This window comes from Sceloporus occidentalis, unplaced genomic scaffold, assembly GCF_023333645.1.
Source record: "Sceloporus occidentalis isolate IW3139 unplaced genomic scaffold, rSceOcc1.0.p SCAF_4, whole genome shotgun sequence".
Lineage (NCBI taxonomy): Eukaryota > Metazoa > Chordata > Lepidosauria > Squamata > Phrynosomatidae > Sceloporus > Sceloporus occidentalis.
The window spans coordinates 175542695-175568172 of record NW_028316984.1 but is presented as its reverse complement, the minus strand read 5'-3'; the positions used below and the strand labels follow the sequence as shown (position 1 = coordinate 175568172).

The 25478-nt window shown below is 41.4% G+C and overlaps 1 protein-coding gene across 5 annotated transcripts in view; it reads right to left on the bottom strand.

The window, feature by feature from the left end:
* Window positions 1-25478, bottom strand: part of LOC149315043 (D-glutamate cyclase, mitochondrial-like) — a 52945-nt gene that overhangs the window by 20825 nt on the left and 6642 nt on the right. Inside the window, exons 5-10 of one of the 5 annotated variants that reach the window (XM_089522391.1) lie at window positions 22442-22527; window positions 14983-15017; window positions 13260-13371; window positions 8113-8172; window positions 4630-4783; window positions 1636-1834 (exon numbers count right to left, since the gene is read on the bottom strand). In XM_089522391.1, coding sequence (XP_089378517.1) covers window positions 1636-1834; window positions 4630-4783; window positions 8113-8172; window positions 13260-13371; window positions 14983-15015 — 558 coding nt within the window. In that variant the 5' untranslated portion in view covers window positions 15016-15017; window positions 22442-22527. Of the gene's footprint in view, window positions 1-1635; window positions 1835-4629; window positions 4784-8112; window positions 8173-13259; window positions 13372-13953; window positions 14119-14239; window positions 14369-14982; window positions 15018-22441; window positions 22528-25478 lie in introns of those variants that run through there. The other 4 variants (XM_089522392.1, XM_089522396.1, XM_089522393.1 and 1 more) reach the window with 4 other exon arrangements.

Genomic DNA, 25478 nt, shown 5'->3' with positions numbered 1-25478 from the left:
AGTGGTCTCTTCCAACTCTACGATTCTATGACATCCAAAGTAGTGTAAGGGGAATGAGACTGTAGTAAACAGGGCTTCCCCACTGCCAATACCAAACTTCTATTAGCAAACCCTCTGCTTCTAAAAATGACATCAGTGATGTTATTTTCTTGGCTGCTGGACCTGAAGGACTTTGCTTCTGCTATTCTGAAGGCCCCCCATAAACCACTCCTCTGTCTAGTGCTGATAAAAGTGTTCTTAATGGAGGACTTGACAAACAACTCAGGGACATAGTTTTTTGTGGTTTTTTCGGGCTATGTGGCCATGTTCTAGCAGAGTTTCTTTGTGACGTTTTGCCAGCATCTGTGGCTGGCATCTCAGGGGCACACACAGTTATAGTATTTTCAGTTACAATGTGAGAAGACTCTTCTCTAACTACAAGTCATAGTGGCCATCATTTGAATTATGATTTGGGGGAACTCATTGCTGACAGCAGAATGAGAATGCAGTCAGAACAACAATAACTCCTTATGAGTAGCAGATTCTATGCTTGTTGGTAATAAGAAATTTTCTGAAGATTTCTTCTCTTGTTCTTTGCATTTCAGTATCTGCAGCATTTCTGCAATGAAGCATTACAGATAAAGGGGTGAAACAGACCGGCAGCTTGGAGCTGCCTTGGACCACTCCCAAAGCGTGGGACTGTGGCAATCAGACAACCGGCTCTGAAAGCAGGTTGCTGCCACGGTCCCAAATGGGCTGCTGGCAGAGTGGATTTTCCCCACTCTTTCTGCCGACGGTTTCGGACTGCTTCAGAGCAGCTTCTGGCCACTCCAGGGGCATGCATCATTTGCACACTCCACCCCCAGTGTGGCTGAAAGGCACTCTTTTTGGCCAGCCTTTTTCAGATCAAAGATAAAACAGAGATTGGATTAATGAAAGAAAGAAAACATAAGTTCAAGTTTCAAGGCAGTGCTACCTAGCTGATCTTACTGAAAGTCTTAGAAGATTTTATACCATTGATCATCATATTATAACTGGATGTGCTCTGTAGGATGGGAGCAGAAGACACTGTGTTAATAATGGTTTTGCTTTTATCTATAGGGCTAGTTCCAGATAATGGTGCTGGGGGATTCCTGTTCAGCCCATGGCTATTATGTTCTGGGATACCATAGGTTTTCATGCTTTCATCATGCTATTTAATATTTATATGAATCTGCCGGGTTGTTTGGAGTTGTCATGTTGGGTGCCATCACAGTATGCTGATGATACTCAAGTCTCCTTCTGCTTGTAGTCAGAGCCATAGAATAATCTGAAGAATATCTCACCATGATGCAACTCAACATGTCCTATATCTGACCTAGTCACACAATCATACAATCATAGATGTTTATCACACTATACTCTTATAGTGCTACTATTCCACTTTAACTGCTCTAGCTGCCTCCTGTTGCATTCTGGGATTTGCAGTTTTAAGGAGGGGTATTTAGAATTGTGAACAGGAAATGCATCACATATTTTATTAAAGATCCCCATTTGTTAATTAGCGCGTCTAAGAGTGGATGCTGTCAAATCTAAGGTGGTGGTATTGCCAATTTTCTTTTATATAATCCTACCTATCATGTAAGTATAAAATACAGTATCATCCATATCTCTTACCTTGTACATGCTTACATTACATTTTTGTTCTACATTTCTTATGGGAATGCCAACTTCTTGGAGTGCCTTTTCAAATGTGAAACTGCAGCCTAGATAGAAAGTCACCATGTCTTTAAGCTGTTCTGAATATTCTTTCAGGCTTGTCAGAATTTCCGTACATTCTCCATTCTCATATTTTCTGTACTGCAGACAGTCAGTTCTGCAAAACATAGCCATCAACAGTTCTCTGAAAGTAACTTTACGAATGATCAAACAGCTATGATAGTATAACTACTTACCTGCAACTTAATTTTGATATGTATCAGATTACATTGCCAGTCAATAAAGGTTCAATTTCTGAACATCACCTTATGTGCAAAACCACGGCACTCTAAGATGTGTAATTTTATGCGTACCAACTCCCTGCACTGAAATTTTAGGATTGTGTGCACCAATGCTACTCCAAGTGGTGGTTTGCGGACCAGTGTCTATCTATAAGCTATCCACTGCTCGTCTATGAAGAACTTCCAAGAAAGAAGGAAATAGCTGTAGTCATTGGTCACAAATACATACCAGTCTCTGGTACATTAGGGTGGAAAATGTTAGTCTCCCATATCAGATAGCTTGAGAAACACTGGTATACACCATGTAGATCCAGAGATCTACAAACACCTAAGCACTATCAGAGCTGGCAATTCTGTTTGTATGTATTCACAACTTCCCTAAGTGATATGAAATTCCAGGTGCAACACTACTGGCTTCATTTCTTTAATTTTCTAAGTCTTTAGTCTTTCTAAATCTTTACAACATTGGCCTTGTAGGGGTGTGTGGGCCGCATCAGGTGACACCCTAAGGGAGGGTGACATCACTGCTCAAACATCTGCCTTTTGGCAGAAACGGGCTGTGGCATCCACCTGTGGCTCTTTAAAATGCTGAAGAGATGGTGGGGTGAAGCTCAGTGGGAAGAGAAAGGAGAGGCTCCAAGGCTTTTTTTAAATTAAAATTTCAAAATTTTTAATTTTTTTTTAAAAACACATTTTAACCAATTTTAACTTTAACCACATAAAACTATGTGTATGTAAACACATTTATTCTGTACACATAATGTTTCAATTTAAAGGTATAATTTTAATTTTGCTAGTTGTTTATGTTACAATTATTACCATTTCATTCAGTGATACATGGGAATTATGATTTATGTGTAACATTAGTACAAAAAAAGATTACAATGATGTGGTATGAAAGGAAGTCAAGGGTGTGTGTAACACCTTGTGTTATCGTACTGGGTGAGGCCAACTCTAAAGACACAACTGCTTTACAATATTTGCTTTATGTACAAACATGGAAAAGAACATGTAGAAGCAAAAACACTACTGCACGCCAAGAGATCACACATTACAACAGATTTCTCAGAAATACCACATTACAAACTGCTTCACCTTCAGCCATGTCACAGGACTCTGCTTTTGTTTATTCAAAACTGACTATTGCTCAAATCCCATCAGAATCTGCTGCTGTCACAGATTTAGTCCTGTAGATGTATCTCCCATTGAAAGAATCACTGACATAGCCAAAGAAATACGCAAATTGTTTATTAAATCCTCTAATCAGGTATCATATAAAAGCAAAAGCAAGATGAAATGCCTATTCACAATCAAAATCCTGTGAACACACAGTTCTATAATGGGGGATTTAGGTAGGTCCATGGGTCCACAAAAATCCATAATTTTATGAATTGAAGCAATAAAGATTCTGCTAGCCTTGATGTATCTTAAGCTTTAAAATAATGAATAATCTAGTGACACCTTGAAGTGTAGCATCTTTATAGTACATCGGTAAGCGGTATAGAAAGGTACTGGCTATTGCTACTTGCTGGTTTCATAAGAAGCATGAAGTGTTATCCTCAATTTTGAATTACACATGCATGTGTATGTGTGTGAGAGAGATTGTAAATAGGTCAAAATGAACTGAAACAGAATTTACAGACTATGATTATTTATCTTTAACAGTGACCATTCATAAAACCACTGTTGGATAGTAATGCAAACCTAAATGCAGTGGTGAGCTGCATGAGACATGTAGCATGACACAAAATCTTTGTTCTTGTTTAAATAACTGAATCTTATGCCACAATAAATGTGTTAGCCTTAAAGTGAATCAGCATGGTGTGGTGGTTTGAGTGATGGATTAGGAACCCGAGAGATCAAGGTTTGAATCCACACTTGGTCAAGAGTAACCTTGGGCAAATCACTATCTGCCAGTTACAAAAGGCAGAGGCAAACCCCTCTGGACAAGTCTTGCAGAGAGAACTCCATGATAGGTTCACCATGGCTTAAAGGCACACAATAAGTCCTAAGATATCATGTGATTCTGCTATTCATTCATTCATTCATTCATTCATTCATTCATTTGGTTTATATCCTGCCGTTCTCTGACAAGCAGAACTAAATGTGGCTTATAAAATGAAAATATACAAATAAAACCAGAAAAAATATTCCTTTAGAACCCAATTAAATTATAATATGAAACCATAACATAAAATAATTTAAAGGCAGATCAACAAAATGTTATAACATCCACATCATAAAAGCACCTTCCTCCTCAGCCAGTCAATTGTCAAAAGCCCATCAGAATAAGAACACATTTTTCTGATGTTAGAATGACATGAAAAGGGCTAGCCCAGTCTCTCTCAGAATGTTTCATAGATTTTGAGCAGCCACCAAGAAGGCCCTAACACCACCTTTCTTCAAATTCTTGAGGTTTTGTAAAGTGAGCAATTCTAGGAGTCACAATGCCAGATTTACCTTTCTTTAAATGAGAGAGCACCAGATATTCAATTTTCTAAATTGGATGTGATTTCCAAAAACTAAAGAAATGTGAAATGAGCTCATATAATACTATAATTTACTTATCAAAATAAACTTGATGCTCAGCCCCTGAAATGCTAAGAAGATACTTTCTGGTAAGCCTTAATATTCATATTAGGTCTATACTAGACAGCATATATCCACATACCTAATATCAGAATCACTGCTCAGAGATGGGCATTTCCATTCACCAGGATTACTTCTGTACAGCAGTGGAAGTGGACCGTCATTTGCTTGGCAAAATTTTTCAAAGTCATCCGCAAGAGATTTTTGTAAAATTATAATATTTGCCTGTTTAAAACCTGTTAGAATTAAAAAAAATGTTTAACATTCTATATTCCATCTATATATATGTCCCTCCAAAAAGTATTTATCTGTCATTAAAATGAACAATGCAAGGAATGAAAGACTTTTTTTCCTTTTTTGGCACCATCACTTTCTCTCCCAAATATTTTCTGCTCTCAAATATTTCTATGTATGGTCTACTTTCATAATGTTATGTTCATTATAAACCTATTTCTAGAGAAATCTGGAATTGTCTGTTCTTTATATTTTCAGATGAATTGAATTATTTTGCAGTTTTTTCTTTGTTACAGCAAACATTTTGCCACAATCAGATTTGGGTCAATGAATTCTTCATTCTCCTTCTGTTTTGATGAGGCAAGAACAGGTAACATAGATTCTAAACACAGATTGCAACAGATGCAGCACATCTAATGATGCTTGTTAGTTACTCACAACATTTTATAACATTCATCCACCTAGGCTTCAATGTGGCTTGCAAAAATACAGAAATCAGTTTAAATACCAAAACAAAACAACATCAGAATAGACTTAACACAGTATTAAAAAAGCAGCCTAAAATGGGGAGAGGGGAGCCAAAACAAAAACAGCACAAGAAAATCAATATAAAATCAGCCTTTACAAACACTGGAAGAAAAATGGTTAATTCAAAACATCTAAAGCACAGAAAGATTGAGATGCAATAAGCACTCTGCCAGATCTTTGCCATCATGGGGGGTCGGGAGAGGAAGGGGTGTTCCTTTCTCCCCACATCCTCCTGTTCTGTATAATAGTAGGGGGCGAGAGGGATTCCTGGTCATAGTTTTGCTCACTCAAGTGTAAAGATGTGCTCAGGTGCATACCACCTGTGCTTATATTTCTTAACATGTTGGAGATAGATGAGAGTTTATTTTCTCTCCCCTTTTCTTTTTTGCTGTTCATTTATATACAATTAGGGATTCCACAGGCAGCTGATGCTTACTCTTCATGTCATAGGAAATTTTCAAATGGGGGGGGGGGGGAGCCAGGAGTAAAAGGCATATTCCTGGCAAAGTTGTGCAATTGTGCTTCAGATTTTCAGACAACATTGCGCTGATCCAGGACTTCTCCTGGGAAGAACCAGGAATGTTCCAACAACAAACCATTCATGGTACATCCTCGTGAATGGTTTGTTGCTGGAGTTCTTCCCTGGTTCTTCTCCTGGTTCTTCCCAGGAGAAATCCTGGATTAGCACAATGTGTCTGAAAACCTTTAGCGCAATCACACAACTTTGCTGGGAGTATGCCTTTTACTCCCAGTCAGTTACAGGGGTTGTTCTCACTAGGTGAAACCCCGCGTTCTGAATCGAATCCAAGGAGTGGCGTTCCTATTAGGATCCGATTTAAACCTAGAACGGTTCTAGAGCAACCCGCAATCGTCTCCACTACAAATCGAATTGTAGAGCGGAATAAAATTTTGATTCGAGTTTTCCTCATTTAACGCGTGTTAAAAAAACACTAGGGTCTGACCTACGTTTTTCCATTGATTCGATTTAGGAACCGGAGCATTTAAATAGGAACGACAGCCTTTGAAATTGCGTTGGATGAATGGGAGGAGCGGAGTGCGATGGGGCTGTTCTTGGGGGAGTTGCCCTTTCTGTCCCCATCCGTCTGGCTGTCGCCATTTTTGCTTCCCTCACCCCCTTGTCCGCTGTGGTCTTTCAATAAGAGATAAGGATTATTTTTATTTTTTATTTTAATGGTTTACAGGCGCTTAATCTCTTCAGCGCTTTAAGCGCCTGAAATCCCGGCTGCTCAAGCGCCTGCATCTGCCAAAGGAGTACAAGGCTTCCCCCGGTGGATTGCAACCTCCCCTCTGTGTGGGGAGAGCTCATTTCTAACGGAGGAGAGGCAGGAAGGGAAGGCTCCTCTCAAAGAGGCATTCCCTGCCCGCTTGGGCACTGATCTCGCCCAGGCAGGGAAGGGAAGGCTCCTTGCGAGGAGGCATCTGATCTCGCCCAGGCAGGGAAGGGAAGGCTCCTCGCGAGGAGGCATATGATCTCACCCAGGCAGGGAAGGGAAAGCTCCTCACGAGGAGGCATCTGATCTCGCCCAGGCAAGGAAGGGCTCTGATCAATGGGGGGGGGGGGGATAGAGCCTTTCTCCCTCCATTTCTCAAATGGAATCTGCCTTCTCCTCCAACCCTGGAAAGAGACTCTTTGGGAAGAGTGCTCCCTCCCTGCTTTTCCAGCAGCCTCCTTCATTGATCTCTGGGCTCTCTGAAGGGATTCTCCCTGGCTGTCTTGGGAGACAGGATGCTGCCCTCCAAAACCTATCCCATAGTTCCTCTGGAAAGAGCTTCGCTTTTTGCCAGAAGCCTCTCCCATTGATCTCTGTGCTCTCTGAAGGGATTCTCCTGGCTGTCTTGGGAGACAGGATGCTGCCCTCCAAAACCTATCCCATAGTTCCTCTGGAAAGAGCTTCGCTTTTTGCCAGAAGCCTCTCCCATTGATCTCTGTGCTCTCTGAAGGGATTCTCCCTGGCTGTCAATGAAATGGAAACGATGCCAAAAGATAAATCGCTTCCAAATATTCCGGATTAACGTTACGTCATTCTGACGTACTATTGATTGACAGCTCCAAATAAGGTACGGAGGAGAAGAATCGCTTTATTTAAACACCGATTTCATGCCAAGTAGGAACGCTTGCAGGTAAAAACTTCGATTTAAATAACCAGATGGGAACGATGAACAAAGCGATTCGGATTGCGGGATAAGAACAGTGTTATTTTGAATCGATTTTATTAAAAATGTTGTATTTTAAATCGTTTCAAATCTTAAGTGGGAACAACCTGTAAGATTGGCTAGGCTAGACTTTCCCAGCTCAAGCTTTATTGCATTGTTACTACCAACAAGCTGATGCAACCCGATTCTGTGTTTCTCCAGCCTTCTTTCACCAATCAGCTTTCCAATGCTAATGTGGCTTAAAAAATCCTCCCAGTTAAACAGAAGACAAGATGGAAAGGAAGCACAGGCTAGGCAGATGTAAAAAGACTCTGTAAAATGGAGTTTCTTTGTTAGAGGCTGTGTTAACTGAGGTCTGTTTCTATATGGGATAAAGTGATCTTTCTCAAAAAGTTCAGTACAGGCACCTGGGCCTGGAAATGGACTGCAAGATGATACAATTATCCCATAAATCAGCAGCTCTGATGGGACTTTGGGAATGGAAATTGATGTAGATGCCAAAAGCCATATTTAGCATATTATTCTGAATTGTAAGGTGCTATCCTATGCACATTTATTAAGCAGTAAATCCTACTACTGAACATAATAGCATTTACTTTTGAGAAAGCATGCAAAGGCGATTCCCAACCTGTGCTCTGTGGAGCCCTTAGGGCTCCATGTGCACTTCCCAGGTGCTTTGCGACTGCTCCTGGAAAATGAAAGAAATAAAAATTGAATGAAATTAAAGAATAAGAAACAAAACGTAGAATCAAAATAAGAAAATAAGACATAGGGTAGGCCTCTTAGGGGCTCCGCCATAGAAACTGATTCTAAAAAGGGCTCTGCGAGTCAAAAAGGTTGGGAACCCCTGGATTACACAATATATTTTTTATGTTAAAATAAATGGATAGGCCAGAGGTAGTTTATTCAGTACTAACTGGGCTGAATATGAAACATCTCGGAAGGCTCTTTTTATAGATGCTGTGTACTTTGGCAAGCAGCAGGGTTTCCAGGCTTTTGAGAATTTTAAATTGGGACAAAGAAAGGCAAAAAGACAACAACAACAAAAACCCTTTAAATAGCAGCAACTTGTAGGTTTGCTATATTAAGCCACTGAGTAAATTTTTATTTTATGTATTTTGTAAACACCCACTGGCCATAAACAGTGATGCCTGTGTTGTAGCATAAACAAAAAGAATAAGGCTTTGGTGAAAAATATGTGCGCTTGGAATAGGGTATTAAATTCTGAGGTTGCATTCTTAAACAGAAATGCAATATTAAAACAACAGTAAGAAATCAAAACAAAATAAAAACTGACAGGTAGTAGGCAAAATACCTAGGTAAATTAGACATTTTTGATCCTTCATTTAAAAAATTACTGTGTTCAGGCTGGTCTATTGTACTTTGGGAGGGCATTAAAAAAACAGAATACTACAAAAAGGGGGCTTCTCTCTAGCACAGGGGTTGGCAACCCCCGGCCCGTGGGCCGCATCCACCGCCGCCGCCGCCGCCTCCTGGGCCTCTGCGGGCTCCTCCCAGGGCCCGCACGGCCCCAGGCATCTCCTTCTGAGGCCCCCTCAGAGGCTGGGAAGGAGCCGGCGGAGCCGCCTGCGCGGGTGTCCCCCTCCTCCTTCCCGGCTTCTGAGGGCCTCGAGGCCCCTCAGAAACCGGGAAGGAGCCCTTGGTGTTCTCTGTGCAAAATCCCCTCTCAGCACCTTGTGCCTTTCTGGGTTGAGACAGTGCATGCTTTCTGCCTTTTATTTTGAATTGCATTTTAGTAGTTTCCATGCTTGTAACTATTATTATATATAATATAATATATTATATTATTATTACATTTTATTCAATGTAAACACTCGGACACGGACATCAGATTTTGGACGATAGAAAGAATCTCTGGAACTGGGACGTATCTGGAGAGAAAACTCCGACAAAGAGAACTGTTTTGGATTTTCACTCTTCAAACACAGAAACCACATGGACTGAATGAGAACTGCAATTGGTCTGAAATTCTGTAATTATTTACCTGTTCCTCTTTACCTATGTCTATGTTTGTTACCATGAATACTATTTGTTTGATTGACTGTATGGATATATTAATAGTAACTATTACCTACAGAATCCTGCTTGCTTCAGAGCAGTTTTAGGTGGGGCTCCACATGTGAATTAGTTTGTATGATTGTGAAGGGATATAAAGTTCCCACTTTGTTTAACTTCATTAGAGCTTGCTACTGTGTGTGGGACATCCCAGTCCTAGGTAAGTCTGGATACTATTTCAGGAGTTTACATATGTATATTTTTTCCCTAAGGACTATACTATATATCTTTATAAGTTGCCTGCATGTATATTCTTTCAGGCAGGATATTTGGTCCATTGGGAGCTACAACTTACCCATAGAGACGGGATGTCCCCATACACCTTATAAGTATCTTTCCAAGATTGTTTCAGTAGGTATTTATGATTCATGCTCTTTTAGTTATATGGTCTTTGTTACTACTTATATGGCAATGTATGTGACCCATTTTCATTTTATCTTTACAGTTTGTACATGACCACTGAGGAAGACACATATGTCGAAACGCGTTTGGTCATTATCTAGTATTTTGTAATGGGCATACTGCATTATCCCTTTTTAATTTGTTAGTCATTGTGCACTCTCTAACCAGTTGTATACCCTTTTATCTCATTTTGTGAGGCACAAATGAACTGATATTTTTTGTACTGTATATGTTCCCATGGGATTTGCAGTTTTCTGGCCCAGTACTGATTGTTCATTTTACGTGTATGTCTGTAGGGCGTGGCCCACAGGCTTGAATTACTTTTTATAGATCGCTAGCTTTGTATTTTAACATTTTTTAAAATACATTCATTGCATTTGAGTGCAACACACTGTTTAAATAAAATTGCCGAGTGTCCATCTCCCCTAAACTTTTTGCTCATTCACCTGCTTGTGTTTGTTTAGGGATTCACCTCCCAGCTTTTTTCCTTTCTGGCTTGAGACAGTGTGCATGCTTTCTTCCTTTTTTCTGAATTGCTTTGTAGTAGTTTCCATGCTTGTAACTATTATTATTATTATTATTATTATTATTATTATTATTATTATCACTCTGGGGGCGGGGCATGTGGCCCCGCCCCCAGAGGGTGGAAGCTCCACCCCCCAGCTTCGCCCCCCCCCCCCAGTTGTCTGAGGGACAGCAACCCGGCCCCCGGCTCAAAAAGGTTGCCTATCCCTGCTCTAGCATCTATATTATGCATCTCCTTCACAGATGGGGCTATGAAAAAGACTGTTTGGTAAACCTAATGCAATATGGTTTACAGAAGGAAGCACACCCTTATCAGTGCCAGATGAATTATGATAAGGCAAGGTAAAGTTACTAGGGAGTATATCACACGGGGCTTTTTGGGGATTTTTGGAGTTCAGATCCGGGGTGACTGCGGGTCCACAATGCGAATTCACATTATAACGTGAATGTCTTATCAGATGAGATTCCTTTCTATTGGCACTCCTTCCGTGGGGCTTCCACAGTGATTCCAAAGTGACCCCTCATTTTGGTAAAACCGGGGGGGAAGGGAATTCACAGAATTCACTTTCAAGCTCACTTCGATTTCACTTCGAATTGGTCTGGGGTGGAAGATTACTCCGATGTTGCCCCCCCTTGGCCCCCTGCTCCTCCATCCCCCTCCTCCTCCTTCATGCCATCTCGTCCTCTCTGCCACCCTGTGACCTATCCCATCATCCTCCGCCTTCTCCTGCATCTGAACCCTGGCTCCAGTGACCCCCTGCAACCTGCCCCATCATTCCCTGCCTTCTCCTTCATCCAAACCCTGGCCCCAGTGACCTCCTGCAACCTATCCCATCATCCCCTGCCTTCTCCTGCATCCGAATCCTGGCCCCAGTGACCCTCTGCGACCTATGCCATCATCCCCTGCCTTCTCCTGCATTCAAATCCTGGCTCCAGTGACCCCCTGCAACCTATCCCATCATCCCCTGCCTTCTTCTGCATCTGAATCCTGGCCCCAGTGACCCCCTGAGACCTATCCCATCATCCCTTGACTTCTCCTGCATCTGAATCCTGGCCCCAATGACCCCCTGTGACCTATCCCATCATCCCTTGACTTCTCCTGCATCTGAATCCTGGGCCCAGTGACCCCCTGTGACCTATCACATCATCCCCTGACTGCTCCTTCAGTCCGATGAAGGATGACAGCTAAGGAGGGGGCAGGGAAGGAGGACAGCGTCCAGAGCCCCACTGAGCATACCCAAGGGTCCCAATTCGAATTGTTGAATCCGAATGGTATGCACCGGTGTGGTAATACAATTTGCACTCACTCCGCTTTGCATAAATCTGCATCACGTGACTTGCCTTGAATTCGATTCCCCCTCGATTCGGAAGAGCAACAGAAGGGCAACCAGGTGTGATAAAACATTTACTTTACGCCGTGAATTCACATAGCTGAACCAGGAGTCACCCCAGATCTGAGCTCCAAAAAGCCTCGTGTGATATACTCTTAAGAGAGCCAGCATGGCATAGTGGTTTGAACACTCGACTACGACTCTGGGGTAAAGGTATTCCCTGTTGCCAAGGTTGTGTCTGACCACAGGGGGCATTGCTCATTTCCATTACTAAGCCAAAGAGCCAGCATTGTCAGAGACTACTCTGACCAGGGTTTAATTACCACTTGGCTATGAAATCTACTGAGTTACCTTGGGCAAGTTACAGGCTTTCAGCCTCAGGGGAAGGCAACAGCAAATCTCTGAATAAATCTTGCCAAGGAAAACCCATGATAGGTTCACCTTAGGGTCACTGTAAGTTGGAAACAACTTGGAGGCACACGACAACACAGACACACACACGCAGTTACTAAGAGTATGTGGTACCTGGGTCTAGAAATTGAATGATCAACATGTCCCAGAAGTTGCACTTTGTCTGATGGAATGGGTGCATAAACATGGTGCTCTTGAATCCTACATTGTTGGTAGAGACCATAGTAGCCACAGTGGCTCATTTTTAATTAATTTGACTGGTTCATCAGTGCAACTTTTCCAGACACATACAGACAAGCAATGGTGACCTACACTCTGGTAATTCCAGGATGTTTCTAGTGATGGGACAGCAAGTAGGGAACAAAGTACATTCTCTCCGCATGCTGAAAGCCAGGGATTCAACTGCCTCTCAAAGTGCTGCCTAAGTGTACCTGGTATGGTTTCTCCCCCACACTGATGAGAAAATCAGATCATCTAAGAATCCACCCTTTCTAGGGTGGATCTAGGGTGGATCTACTTAATTGGTCTGCCATTTCTGCAGAAGGGAAAAGCTACCACCAATCTCAGCCTCACCAGCAAATGATAGGACCATGACAACAGAACTACAGCCCCTTCAGTTCCAGATCTCCAACCTTCTTTTCAGTTGAGCACACTAGGGCTGCTGCTACACTGCAGTTTTTAACTCTTTAACTGTTATGAGTCCATCGTATGGAAACCTGGAATTTGTAGTTTGTTGTGGCACTAGAACTCTTTGACAGAGAAGGCTAAATATCTCATAGAACTGCAACTCCCAGAATTTCATAGCAGTTAAAGTGAGATCAAACTGCATTAATTCTGCGGTGCAGAAACAGTGTAAGCCAACAATGTATTTTAAAAAACCTAATAGTTGTAATGAGAACCATACAGAGTGAAGGGGACATTAATAAGATGGAGAAAAGATATAAATTTCTTCTTTACAAACTAATTCTTCACACTTGTTATGTAAAGAATATCATGGAAGTGTCCTTTCATATTCAACATTGATACTTACCTTCTGCTATTCCAGAAGTATTCTGCATGCTGAGTTTATTAGAGCGAATTAGATTTCGGACAGCACACGGAACAAGAGTTTTCAAGTGTCCTATGAGAAGAATCTCTTCATTCTGGAAAAAGAAAAAGTATGATTTTTTTGGAATCTGAACATATACTTTATATAAAAAAGATTTTCTAACTTTGTTGATGAATATTGATTTTATAATTTATTTCCCTTCAAATGAGATACTGAACCACTACCGTAGACACTCGTCTATAAGTCGAAAAATTTATGCCAAAAATGGATCCCAAAATCCTGGGTCGACGTATACACGGGTCCATACGGTAATGTGGCTCAGAAAAATGGTGGCCGCAGCTCTTTCCAGGGAGCGGGGGCTGAGTGGCATGTCCTTCAGTCCAGGGAGACTGCCCTTAAAAGAAAGGCTGCCTTGCCTCCCTGGGTCTCCTTGCCTGGCCAGGGACGGAGCTGCAAGCTCCCCTGCTTCTCTCCTGAAAAAGGGAGGTCACTCTCTGTCCCTTTTCCTCTCCCTTCCCTTCAGCCAGGATTAGGGAATCGTTTCTTTCCCTTTGCAAACATGAGCTGCCTTTCCCTGAGAGAGACTGGCTTGCATGTTCGCCTAGCAGCTGGGAGATTTCACCAGATCAGCTTCTTCAGGAAAGGAGAGGGCCTTTAAAGGAGCAGAAACACTTACTCACTGGAGCCACTCAGGAAAAGAAAAAGGAGCTGGAAAGAAGGTCTCTCTCTTTGGTGACATCTCCCAGCTGCTTCATCTTGAGCAGCTAGCATGCAAGAGAAGCTTTCTCAGTGAAAGGGGAAGAGAGCTCTCCTCATCTTTTCAAAGGGGAAGAAACTAACCCCTAACCCAGGCTCCTCATCCTGCAGAGTCCGAAGGGAGAGGAAAAGGGCCAAGGAGCAAGCCAGGGAGGGAAGGGCAGTCTCCCTGGACAAAAGGAAGGGAGGGCTGTTAATTTCCTCACTTTTTAAAGGGGGAAAAAACCTAACACTGGGAGAAGCCAGCTTGCCTGATTTCACCAGCATCAGGAAAAAGAAAAAGGGGGAGAGCTCTATTTAGATCAGTGGTTCCCAAACTCTGGCCTTCCAGGGGTTTCAGACTTCAGCTCCCAGAATCCCAGGCCATTAGCTAAAAGGGCTGAGCCTTTCGGAAGTTGAAGTCCAAAAACCTGGAGGAGCAAAGTCTGGGAACCACTGGTTTAGCTGCTCTGTTCTTAAAGGGGCAGAAACCTAAAACTTGCTGGAGTCCAAAATGAAAGGGAGGGGGAAAGGAGCCTCTCTTTAACTCTTTCCTTTCCAAAATATACAAAGGAACAAACAAATCTGAGCAACCCTTTGAGTTAGAGAGCCCCAAGGGAGAAGCATAGGAGAGAGGGAGCACTGGGGATGACAGGAGAGATGGCTCTTTGGAGCTTGCTGGCCTCACAGAGCACCAAAAGGCAAGCAGAGCAGCAGGGACGTCTTGGGGCAGCAGCCACTCAAAGAAGCACCAAGAGGCAAGTGGAGCAGAGGGACAGCGACTGCACCCTCGACTTATCCATGGGTCATATTAAAATCCGTAACGTTGGTCCCCAAACCCCACCTCGACTTATACATGAGGTCGACTTATACACAAGTATATACAGTAATTATCATTTCCCCACTTTTCAAACATTGTTCCCAATCATTTTTATTACTAAGAAAATCAACTAAAAACAAATGGCCCTACCTCTAAGTTGCATTTTGATTCTGCTAAAGCCATTGCTGTTAAAGAAGGAACAGTGATTTTAAGCATGGAAGACTTTCTGGCATTCTTTTAAAATTGATGAGTTAATATTCACCATCTAATTGGTTATACATTTCCAACAAATAGCAATCCTTTTTTAACAATTTATACTATCTTGGCAATTGAAAATTCTAACATTTTCTTATTTATGGTATGCCTTTATCATAATATCTACATTTTTCATAAAACCTTTTTTGTGTGATATTCTACAAAGATGGTAGTGTTATGCCTATATGACAGTAGAGTTTATAGCCTATCCCTTGAGGAGGAAAATGGAAAGGGGTGGAGAACAAACAACTCCTCCTGTTCTTCTCACCATTAACACTGTTAATGTTTTCTTTCCTGGCTATGCTACTAAACCAGTCAGGGTTAATGTGTCAACATGGAATAAAAGACAAGTACAAGACCAAGGCTGAACTATGAATGCAGCTATGGGAAGGGGCAAAATTAAGAGTTTGCCCTCCTAAATACCAGTTCTGCTTTCTTAAGGTCCCAAATTTCTAGCACAGCAGAAAGTGAGACACTGAAAATTGTTCACACCTAGAACTCTTTATATTTGCTATGTTCACATTACCTTGCTAACTTTGTCTGTCTCCTTGCTTTGGATGCCTAAACTTTCTTTCTAAATACTCAACTGAAGTTTTGAATTACTGTAATTCTAGAGATTTGCGGACTGAGGGAAAAATTTATTGGATGGTAGAATTCCTATTAGGGGTGGAGGCAATGCCCTCATCTTTCTCCATAGCTGCACTCCAAGGCTGAACCAGACACCACATCAGATTTTACTACAGCTTTTAAAAAGCAACTGGAAGGGAATACTGTATATACTCATATATGTCTAAAAATTTTAGTTAAAAAATTAACTAAAAAAACCTGAGTGGACTTATCCACAGGTCAATGTAAGTACTGCACTTTAACTCCTATTTTTTAAAAAGGAACCATCCCCAGGTAAAAAGCAAGTGTGTACTCTTTCCTGGAAGCACTGACCAACCCCCTCTACTCTCTCATCCATGTAGTGTGAGCACAAACAGTAATACCAGCTAGAATTCTGTAAATTCTTTGGCACCAATTTCCTTTGATTTAGCCTTTAAATCCTAGAATCATAGAACCATAGAATCATAAAGTTGGAAGAGACCACAAGGGCCATCCAGTCCAACTCCCTGCCATGCAGGAACTCTCAATCAAAGCATCCCCAACAGATGGCCATCCAGCCTCTGTTTAAAGACCTCTAAGGAAGGAGATTCCATCACAATCTCCAAGGGAGTGTGTTCCACTGTCGAACAGCCCTTACTGTCCGGAGGTTCCTCCTAATGTTGAAGAGGAATCTCTTTTCCTGTAGCTTGCATCCATTGTTCTGGGTCCTGTTCTCTGGAGCAGCAGAAAACAAGCTTCCTCCCTCCTCAATATGACACCCGTTCAAATATTTAAACAGGGCTATCATATCACCTCTTCTCTTCTCCAGCTAAACATCCCCAGCCCCCTAAGTCATTCATCATAGGACATAGTTTTCAGACCCTTCACCATTTTAGTCACACTCCTTTGGACACGGCTCCAGTTTCTCAACATCCTTTTTGTGGTGCCCAGAACCGGACACAATATTCCAGGTGGGGCCTGACCAAAGCAGAATATAGTGCCACTATTCCTTCTCTTGATCTAGACACTATAATTTTATTGATGCAGCCTAAAATTGCATTGGCCTTTTTAGCTGCCACATCACACTGTTGACTCATGTTCAACTTGTAGTCTACTTGGACTCCTAGGTCCCTTTCACACGTAGTCTCGTTCAGCCAGATGTTCCCCGTCCTACATCTGTGCATTTTATTTTTCCACCCTAAGTGCAGTACCTTACATTTCTCCGTGTTGAATTTCATTTTGTTAGCTTTGGCTCAGCTTTCTAGTCTATTCAGGTCATTTTGAATTTTGATCCAGTCCTCTGGAGTATTAGCTATTCCTCCTAATTTGGTGTCATCTGCAAATTTGATGAGTATGCTCCCAATTCTGTCATCCAAGTCATTGATAAAGATGTTGAATAACACTGGCCCCAGGACAGAGCCCTGTGGGACCCCACTGGTCACTTCTCTCCAGGATGAAAAGGAGCCATTGTTGAGCACCCTTTGGGTTTAGCTGGTCAATCAGTTACAAATCCATGTAACGATTACTTTGTTTAGCCCACATTTTACAATCTTGTTTGCAAGAATGTCATGGGAAACCTTGTCAAAAGCCTTTCTGAAATCAAGATATACTATATCCACAGCATTCCCTTCATCTACCAAGCTGGTAATTTTATCAAAGAACGAGATAAGATTTGTCTGGCATGACTTCTTTCTCTGAAACTCATGTTGACTTTTTGTGATTATGGAATTGCCTTCTAGATGTTCACAGACTCTCTGTTTAATGATCTGCTCTAGAATCTTTCCTGGTATTGATGTCAAACTGGACGATAATTGTTGGGATCCTCTTTTTTCCCCTTTTTGAAGATAGGGACAACGTTTGCCCTCCTCCAGTCTGCTGGCACTTCTCCTGTTCTCCAGGAGTTCTCAAATACAGTATTATTGCGAATGGCTCCAATATTACATTAGCCAGTTCTTTTAATACCTTTGGATGTAGTTCATCTGGTCCTGGAGATTTATATTCATTTAGATTAACCAGATATTCCTGTACTATCTCTTTACTTATTCTGTGCTGAAATTCCCCTATTCTGTCCTCTGCTCCATTTTCCTCAGGTAGAGCACCCTTTTCCTTTTCTGAGAAGACTGAGGCAAAGAAAATGTTGAGTAATTCTGCCTTTTCTCTGTCCCCTGTTAACATTTTGCCATCTTCTCCACGTAGTGACCCTACAATTTCCTTCTTCTTCCTTTTCCTGCGGACATATTCAAAAAAGCCCTTTTGTTTTTAACCTCTCTAGCAAGTCTGAGTTCATTCTGCGCTTTAGCTTTTCTGACTTTACATGCCTGCTGTTTCTTTGAATTCCTTTTTTGTGATTTCCCCCTTTTTCTATTTCTTATACATGTTCCATTTAAAACTTAGCTCCGTTGAAAGTTCCTTAGTCATCCATCCTGGTTTCTTGAAACACCTCCCATTTTTCTTCCTCACTGGAACTCTTTGAAATTGTGCCTTCAGTATCTCCCTTTTGAGAAACTCCCATCCATCCTGAACTCCCTTCTCTTTTAGTATTTCTGACCACAGGATCACCCTCAATACTTCTCTAAGTTTACTGAAATCTGCTCTCCTAAAGTCTAGAATGCGTGTCTGACTATGCCTGGCTTCTCCTTTCCACTGTATAACAAACTCCAGGAGAACATGGTCACTTCCGCCTAAGGATCCCACCACTTGCACCCCATTGAGCAAGTAATCTTTGTTGGTTAGGATCAGATCTAAATTAGCTGACCCCCTTGTTGCCTCTTACACCTTTTGGACAATGAAACTGTCTTCAAGGCAAGTGAGGAATTTGCCAGACCTTGAGGATTTTGCTGAGTTTGAATTCAAGCAAATATCTGAATAGTTGAAGTCACCCATCACTAGTACATCTCTCCTTTCTGAGTGTGTAGTCATCTGTTCTAGAAAGGCATCATCCAATTCCTCCATCTGACTGGGGGGCCTGCAGACAGTAGACTCCCACTATAACATCCTTGTTGTTTCCCTCCCCTTTAATTTTTATCCAGATGCTCTCCACCTGGCTTCCAGGATTGATGTCCTGGATCACTTCACTGCTGTAAATATCTCTGACATATAGTGCTATTCCTCCTCCTTTCCTGTTTGGCCTATTTCTCTTAAAAAGGTTATACCCCTCTATTTATACATTCCACTTATGAGACTCATCCCACCAGGTTTCAGTGATACCTGTTATATCATATTTGCTTTGTTGTACTAGGAGTTCGAGTTCATCTTGCTTTTTTCCCATGCTCTGTGCATTAGTGTAGAGACATCGCAGACCATGGGTCCCCTTTACTTGCTGCCTGTGCAAGTTTTTTTGCCTCTCACTGTTGGGTCCTTGCACTTTTTTTCTTGTTTCCTCTATGTCAGTTTGACTATTTTCTCCAGCCATTTTTCCTTCCTTAATATTGTCTCCCTCCCCTAGGGAACTCACTTTAAAACCCTCCTGATCAAATTCTTGAGACTGTTGGCAAAAACATTTCTTCCAGCTTTAAAGGTGCTATAAGATTCTATTTAGTGTTTCTACTGTCATCTGAATCTATGGCTTTTCTGGGTGTTGATGTGTATGGTCACCTAACCTCCAAGTTTGAAAAACCCAGTCCTATCCAATAGTCAGGTCAACATCTGCATTCCCCTTAAGTATTGTTAAGTCTATCAGGAAATAAACAGGAGAACATGTTGCAGCTTTATGTTATTCTAGTAGCCCAGTTATTAGAACAGCTTACATTGCCCTAGTATCAGTCTAGGTATGTTCTTAAACAAACGTACTGTATATACTCGACTATAAGTCGACCTCATGTATAAGTCGAGAGCAGTTTTTGGGGCCAGGATTATGGATTTTGCTATGATCCGTGGATAAGTTGAGGGTAAAACTTAGGGGCATATAGCAAAGGATGTAAAGGATGAAGCAAAGCAAAATAATGTCAAAGAACTTACAAAATTCCAGCAAATATAACTCTTTGTGCTTACTCTTAAGGCTGGATGGATGAGAGACTAGAGGGATTTAGTGCTTCCAGTACAGATTATACTCTTGCTTTTCACCAGGGGATGGTTCATTATTTTAAATAAGAGTTAAAGTACAATACTTACATTGATCCATGGATAAGTCGACTCATGTTTTTGGGGTCAATTTTTTGGCCTAAATTTCTAGACTTATACACGAGTATATACAGTACACCTCTATTAGAGTTATATAGCAAAGTGTTACACTCCCTCTCCTAGCATGTCTTTTTAACCTTAATTTTACACTGGCATTTGGTTGGGTATTAGATAACAAGCTTCATAAGGAATGTCTTACCACACATTGCAGTTTGGGTTATGAACGACTGCTTGGTGGTGGCACAGGGACGTAGCCGGGGGGTGTCTGTGGGGTTCGTACCCCCTTCCGTTAGATACAATGCACGCCGCCACGCCCAAGCCCCATTATAATAGCGGCACTTAGTCTGGACCCCCCTTCCCAAAATCCTGGATACATGCCTGGGTGGCAACAGCAGATGTGGACCAGTTTTCCAAAAGCAAATATTCTCTCCAGTCTTTGTTTAGCCAGTCGCCTGGAAAATCTACACTCCTCCTCTGCTCTCTCATCCAATCAAAACAGGGATCTGGAGTAACCCAGGAGTTATTACTATCTTACCTTTCAGTTTATCATCAGTGTACATGCTGAGGTTTATTCTCTTTCAAATCTACTAGTGTCTCCTTTCTTGCATACAAGTGTTCAGGTATTTTGTTGGCACTACTGGCATAAGGCCAGTAACCTTATGTTGTCGGGCTCATTATTATTATAAGCTGGTTATTTACCTTCATCTTCCCTCACTCTTATCTTTGTTTATATTTGGACTGGCTCCATGCCTGGATCTAACACCTGTCTATTTTCGTAATATTTTACTACTGCTTCAGGAGCTTAAATCAGGCAAACAGAAATCTAAAAGGCAGCCCAGCTTATTACACTTTACTCATCTGTCTGGATCTAAACCAGAAAGTACTGCCGTACAGTCTGCATTCTGTAATTTAATTTTCAGTTTCAACTAAGGAACAAAATAAGTCACTTTATATTAAAAACAATCCTTATAGCAATAGCAAGTACATTTCTATACAGCTTATCAGTGCATCTAAGTGCTCCCTAAGCAGTTTACAACATGTAAGCTATTTGCCCCCTACAAGCTGGGTACTCATTTGACTGACCTACGGAAGCATGCCAGGTTGAGTCAACCCTGGAGCCCCTGGCTGGGACTGAACTCATAATCTTATGGTTTATGAGTTAGTGGCTGCAGTATTTAACCATTGTGCCACCAGGGCTCATATATTAAGTCACTGTATGTTATTAAGAAAGAAAACTTTAAGAAAATCACTGGTACCACTTAAATATTCTTATCAATATCATACATGTAATTAATTTGGAAGAACTTGTTCTTCCCTATTAGGTAGTCTCTTGACATGAATGTCTAGTCATAACCGATGGTAGGGGGTGATTGCTCATCTCCATTACTAAGCCGAAGAGCCAGCGTTGTCCAAAGACAACTCTGTGGTTATGTGGCCAGCATGACAGCATGGAATGCTGTTACCTTCCCACTGAAGTGGTATCTATTTATCTACTTGCATCTGCATGCTTTCCAACTATTAGGTTGGCAGAAGCTGGGACTAGTGATAGGAGCTCACCCATTATGCGGTACTCCGGCCTCAAACTGCCAACCTTCCAATTGTCAGAATTGGTGTCTTAAGCCACTGCACCCCTTATTACTTACATTATAATTCTAATCTATTTTAAGATGGCCTAAATGCTATTAACCAATTGTCTAAAAGCAATCCTAATGTGAACCTATCACAGAGTTTTCTTAGCTGGATTGGTTTGGCGGGGGGATTGCCTTTGCCTCTCTCTGAGCCTGAAAGTGTGACTTGACTAAAATCATCCATGGCCAAGTAAGGATTTGACCTCTGGTTTCCAGAGTGATAATACTGTGCTCAAACCACTACTACTTATTGTCAGCTTATACACAAACTCAATTTTTGCAGTTACAAAAATATTAATAACTTCCTGGTGTTGCTTATGCATTTTTAAATTAGTTTTTAATGACCAATAATAAATTAGTACTTCAGGCAGAGTAATTAGTATGAACACAACTGCTACACTCCAGATACCTTTATCCCATACACTGCATGATTTCTCCCTTCTCTCTTGTATCCATAATAGCAAGCTGCTAAGCAAAGAGAGACAGAACAAAAGCCCAAGACAGAAACTAAGAAAAACATACACAGCACCAACTACAATTTCAAGCTTTCAAGTGAGGTCACCCAATAGTATTGAGTGGAGAAGGAAGGAGCACAAAAGCTTGAATCAAAAAGAGAGAAAGCCTCCAGTGTATTTACAAACTGAACTCGAAAGACAACCCCCCCTTGCTTTGCCTGTTAAAACAGTCCAACACAGACATTCACAATGGCCTGTTACAGACTGCCAAAATAAAGCTGCTTCGGGTCTCTTTGGAGGTATGCTATTTAAATGATGCGTGGGTCCTAAGAGTCCGGAGGTCGTCACGCCAAAGCCACACTCCATTCCTAAGCACTGGAGTGCAGCTTTGGTGCAGCTTCCGGATTCTTAGGATGCATGCATCATTTAAACAGCATACCTCCAAAGAGACCCAAAGCAGCTTTATTTTGGCAGTCTGTAACAGGCCAATGTGTTCATTCTAGTCACTCCCTCTAGTGACTAGATAATAAATGTTTATTCTATATCTCTCTCATAGCCAATACTTACATCAAAATACAGTACTACAGCGTTCCTACAGATGCTTCTGAAAAGTCTGATACTGATCTATGAAATTATTCTGCCATCACAACTATCTGGAAAGCAAAGTAGATAATTATGAATATGCATCTTAACTGATTTTTGTACGTGTAACACTGTATATGAATTTACAATACTTTACTCTCCACCATTAATCTTTTAAACACATTTTCTCATTGTTTAACATTTGAAGGCTATGTTAGAAGCAGTTGGAGTAAGCTTGGCTACAAACCAAGGAGTTTATCAGACTAGGGAAATTGGAAGTACAGTATAATCCAATGGCAATCTGAACGCAATCATGGGGTTTAATGTTATTGCGTGAGAACCCACTACACGCAAATTCGGCAATGGGAAGTCAGTCTGAATGCAATCATGTGCTTTCACATTATTGGGTGATAGACTGCCAAATTCGGACAATGGCATACTATTTTTGGGCAATGGGAAGCCAGTTCGAACGCAATGCGCATTCACGTAATTGCGCTAAACTCGTGACTTTAAGTGAATGCATTCTGGCTCCACTTTCTTTTCATTCGAATTTAAGAGAAATTCCTCCCGTTTGATAAACTCCCAAGTTACTACAAGATTATAGTTGAAGTATTCAGATTTCATCTTTATTAGCCAGATATAATACAGATTAAATAATGTAGTTATATTGGTTGATCATACTATATCCCTATACTTAGTTGGCTTTTTCTATTGAGTATTGTAGAAACTAGACAGTCAATTACTAATTTGTTTATTTAAACTGAATCCCAGTAATTTGGATTTAGCTTTTCTATTTTAACTGAAAGCAGTTTTGAATGCTCAAAATCATGTTATTGAGTCTCAGCAGAATGCTGCATGACCATTACGTATTATTTGGCACTGTAACTATGGTGGTACGTAGTGGATTCTGGCCAAACCCCCTGTCCCAGTCCTACTTACTGGTAAGCAGCTGCACAGTTTGTTGGGTGTCTGTTCTCCTGTTGATCGAGAAGCATCTGTCTGACATTTCCACCCCCTCATGTAGGCAATCCTTTAAATCCCCCTTGTGCCAGAGGTCGTTTACACGAAGGGTGTGTGGAAATGTCAGGCAGTTGCTTCTTGATTGACAAGGGAAAGGACCCCCCACATCAACCCCAGCGACTGCTTAAGTGAAGTGTGGGACTGTAAATACATAGCAGTTATGATTGTGTAAATGTAGGTTATATATTCATATCTGCCCAACAGGATTCCAGCCAATTCTTTTTACTTTATTTAATTATTAATGCTTTTAGTTTACTGATCTCATTGGTTATTTATTTTATATTATATATTTTGAATTTGGGGCATCATGTCTGCAATTATGGATATAGTTAAGCTATGCAAATCCATGCACAGTCAATGTGATTTAATCAGCATTAACTAGGATCAGGATAGTAGGGTTATCTTGTCATGTTAAAGCATTCTCTATAGAGCTTTACAGATATAAAATAAGTCATCTAGTTTGTGCTAACCTCATCATGAACTCCAATACTGTTCTGAGTTGCACTACTGGAAACTGACTATAGGTGATATTTGAAAACATTTTACTGTACATTTATTTACTCCATGCTATGTGAATGACTTTCAAGTCATTTCTGATTTATGGTGACCCTAAGCTGAACCTATCACAGAGTTTTCTGTTCCATTCATAATGCTATATTTACTATATTTCAAATTGTTATATAAAATATTCAGCTTGCACAAACAATTCATCATTCTAATCCATACATGACTATGAAGGTAGTTTACATATTGAACTACATTTCCTATCCTCATTAACTATATTAAATCCATCCAGGGTTAGGGTTAGGGTTAGGGGTTAGGGAGAAAAGTGAATAATTTGTGTAATGTGTGAAAGGAGGTGGGTCAAGGGACTATCACTCCTTTGCAAGTGACGGTGAAAGCTATTCACAGTTGGTCTACTTCCCAATCCAGGAAACAGCTTCAATCTTTTCTTGGCTTGGTCAGCTACAGTTTATGCCTAACTGCAGCCAAAGACAGTGAAGTGTGAGTGTCAAGAAGCATTTGAGGCACTGAAATGTGCTCTTATTTCAGATTCACTGCTGATGGTGCCTGACTTGGACAAGCTGTTCATTGTGGCTAAATGTACTTCCAATAGAAGCATTGGAGCAGTCCTGCTGCAGGAAGGTCTGGGTGGATTCTTATACCCTGTTTTGTTTCTCAATAATCAGCTTTCTATGAGGGGGTTGAGTTGGTTACACCACTGTGTATGTGCTGGACTAGCTGAAGCTATATGTATGCAGATGTCCTGAGCCTGAGTTCCTTGCTTGTAGAACATTTCGCTCCGAGCTTGCGTTCCTGGAGCCTTGTGCTCTGCTGAAATCACTTGAGCGAAGCCAAGCTCACTGTCTTTTCGGGCCTCTAGTTAACTTTGCCCGCCGGAACTCAGCTCCTAGCCACCGCGGCCGCCACTTTCTTTCCCCGTTCTCGCGGCCATGTCTCACCATCCACCATCCCTCAATCCGTTGCCTTGGAGAAGACTTTGAAGGTAAATATCCCAACGGTGCCTCTATTCTTTTCCTTGACTCCCAACTCACCCCTCCCCTGCTATAGCATTGAATGTGTGCGTGTGTGTGTGATCCCTTCTTGTTGTGTGGCTTTAATAAATGTTCATATTGCACCTCCATTGGCATCTGAGTCTCTGTCTCTTGGGGTTGGACTAGATGACCTGTGGTATACACATAGGGACACGATCCCGCTGCATGTGTTGTTAGGACACGCCTCTCATAAAATTCCCCTAATTCGACCCTTCCTAACAACAAGAAACTGCTCTGTTGGAGCCTGTGTCTCCAAGACTTTGACTCTGATATTCAACATGCATTTGGAAGCTCCAACACAGTAGCTGACTGCCTCTCCAGTAGACAACTGATGGGAGATTAAGGAAAATGTTTTCACATGGATGCTAGTTGGCAGAATTGTTAACTTGTAGTATTGCATGTCTGCATGTATGCTTTAACTCCATTCTTTCCTAGGTTACAGGATG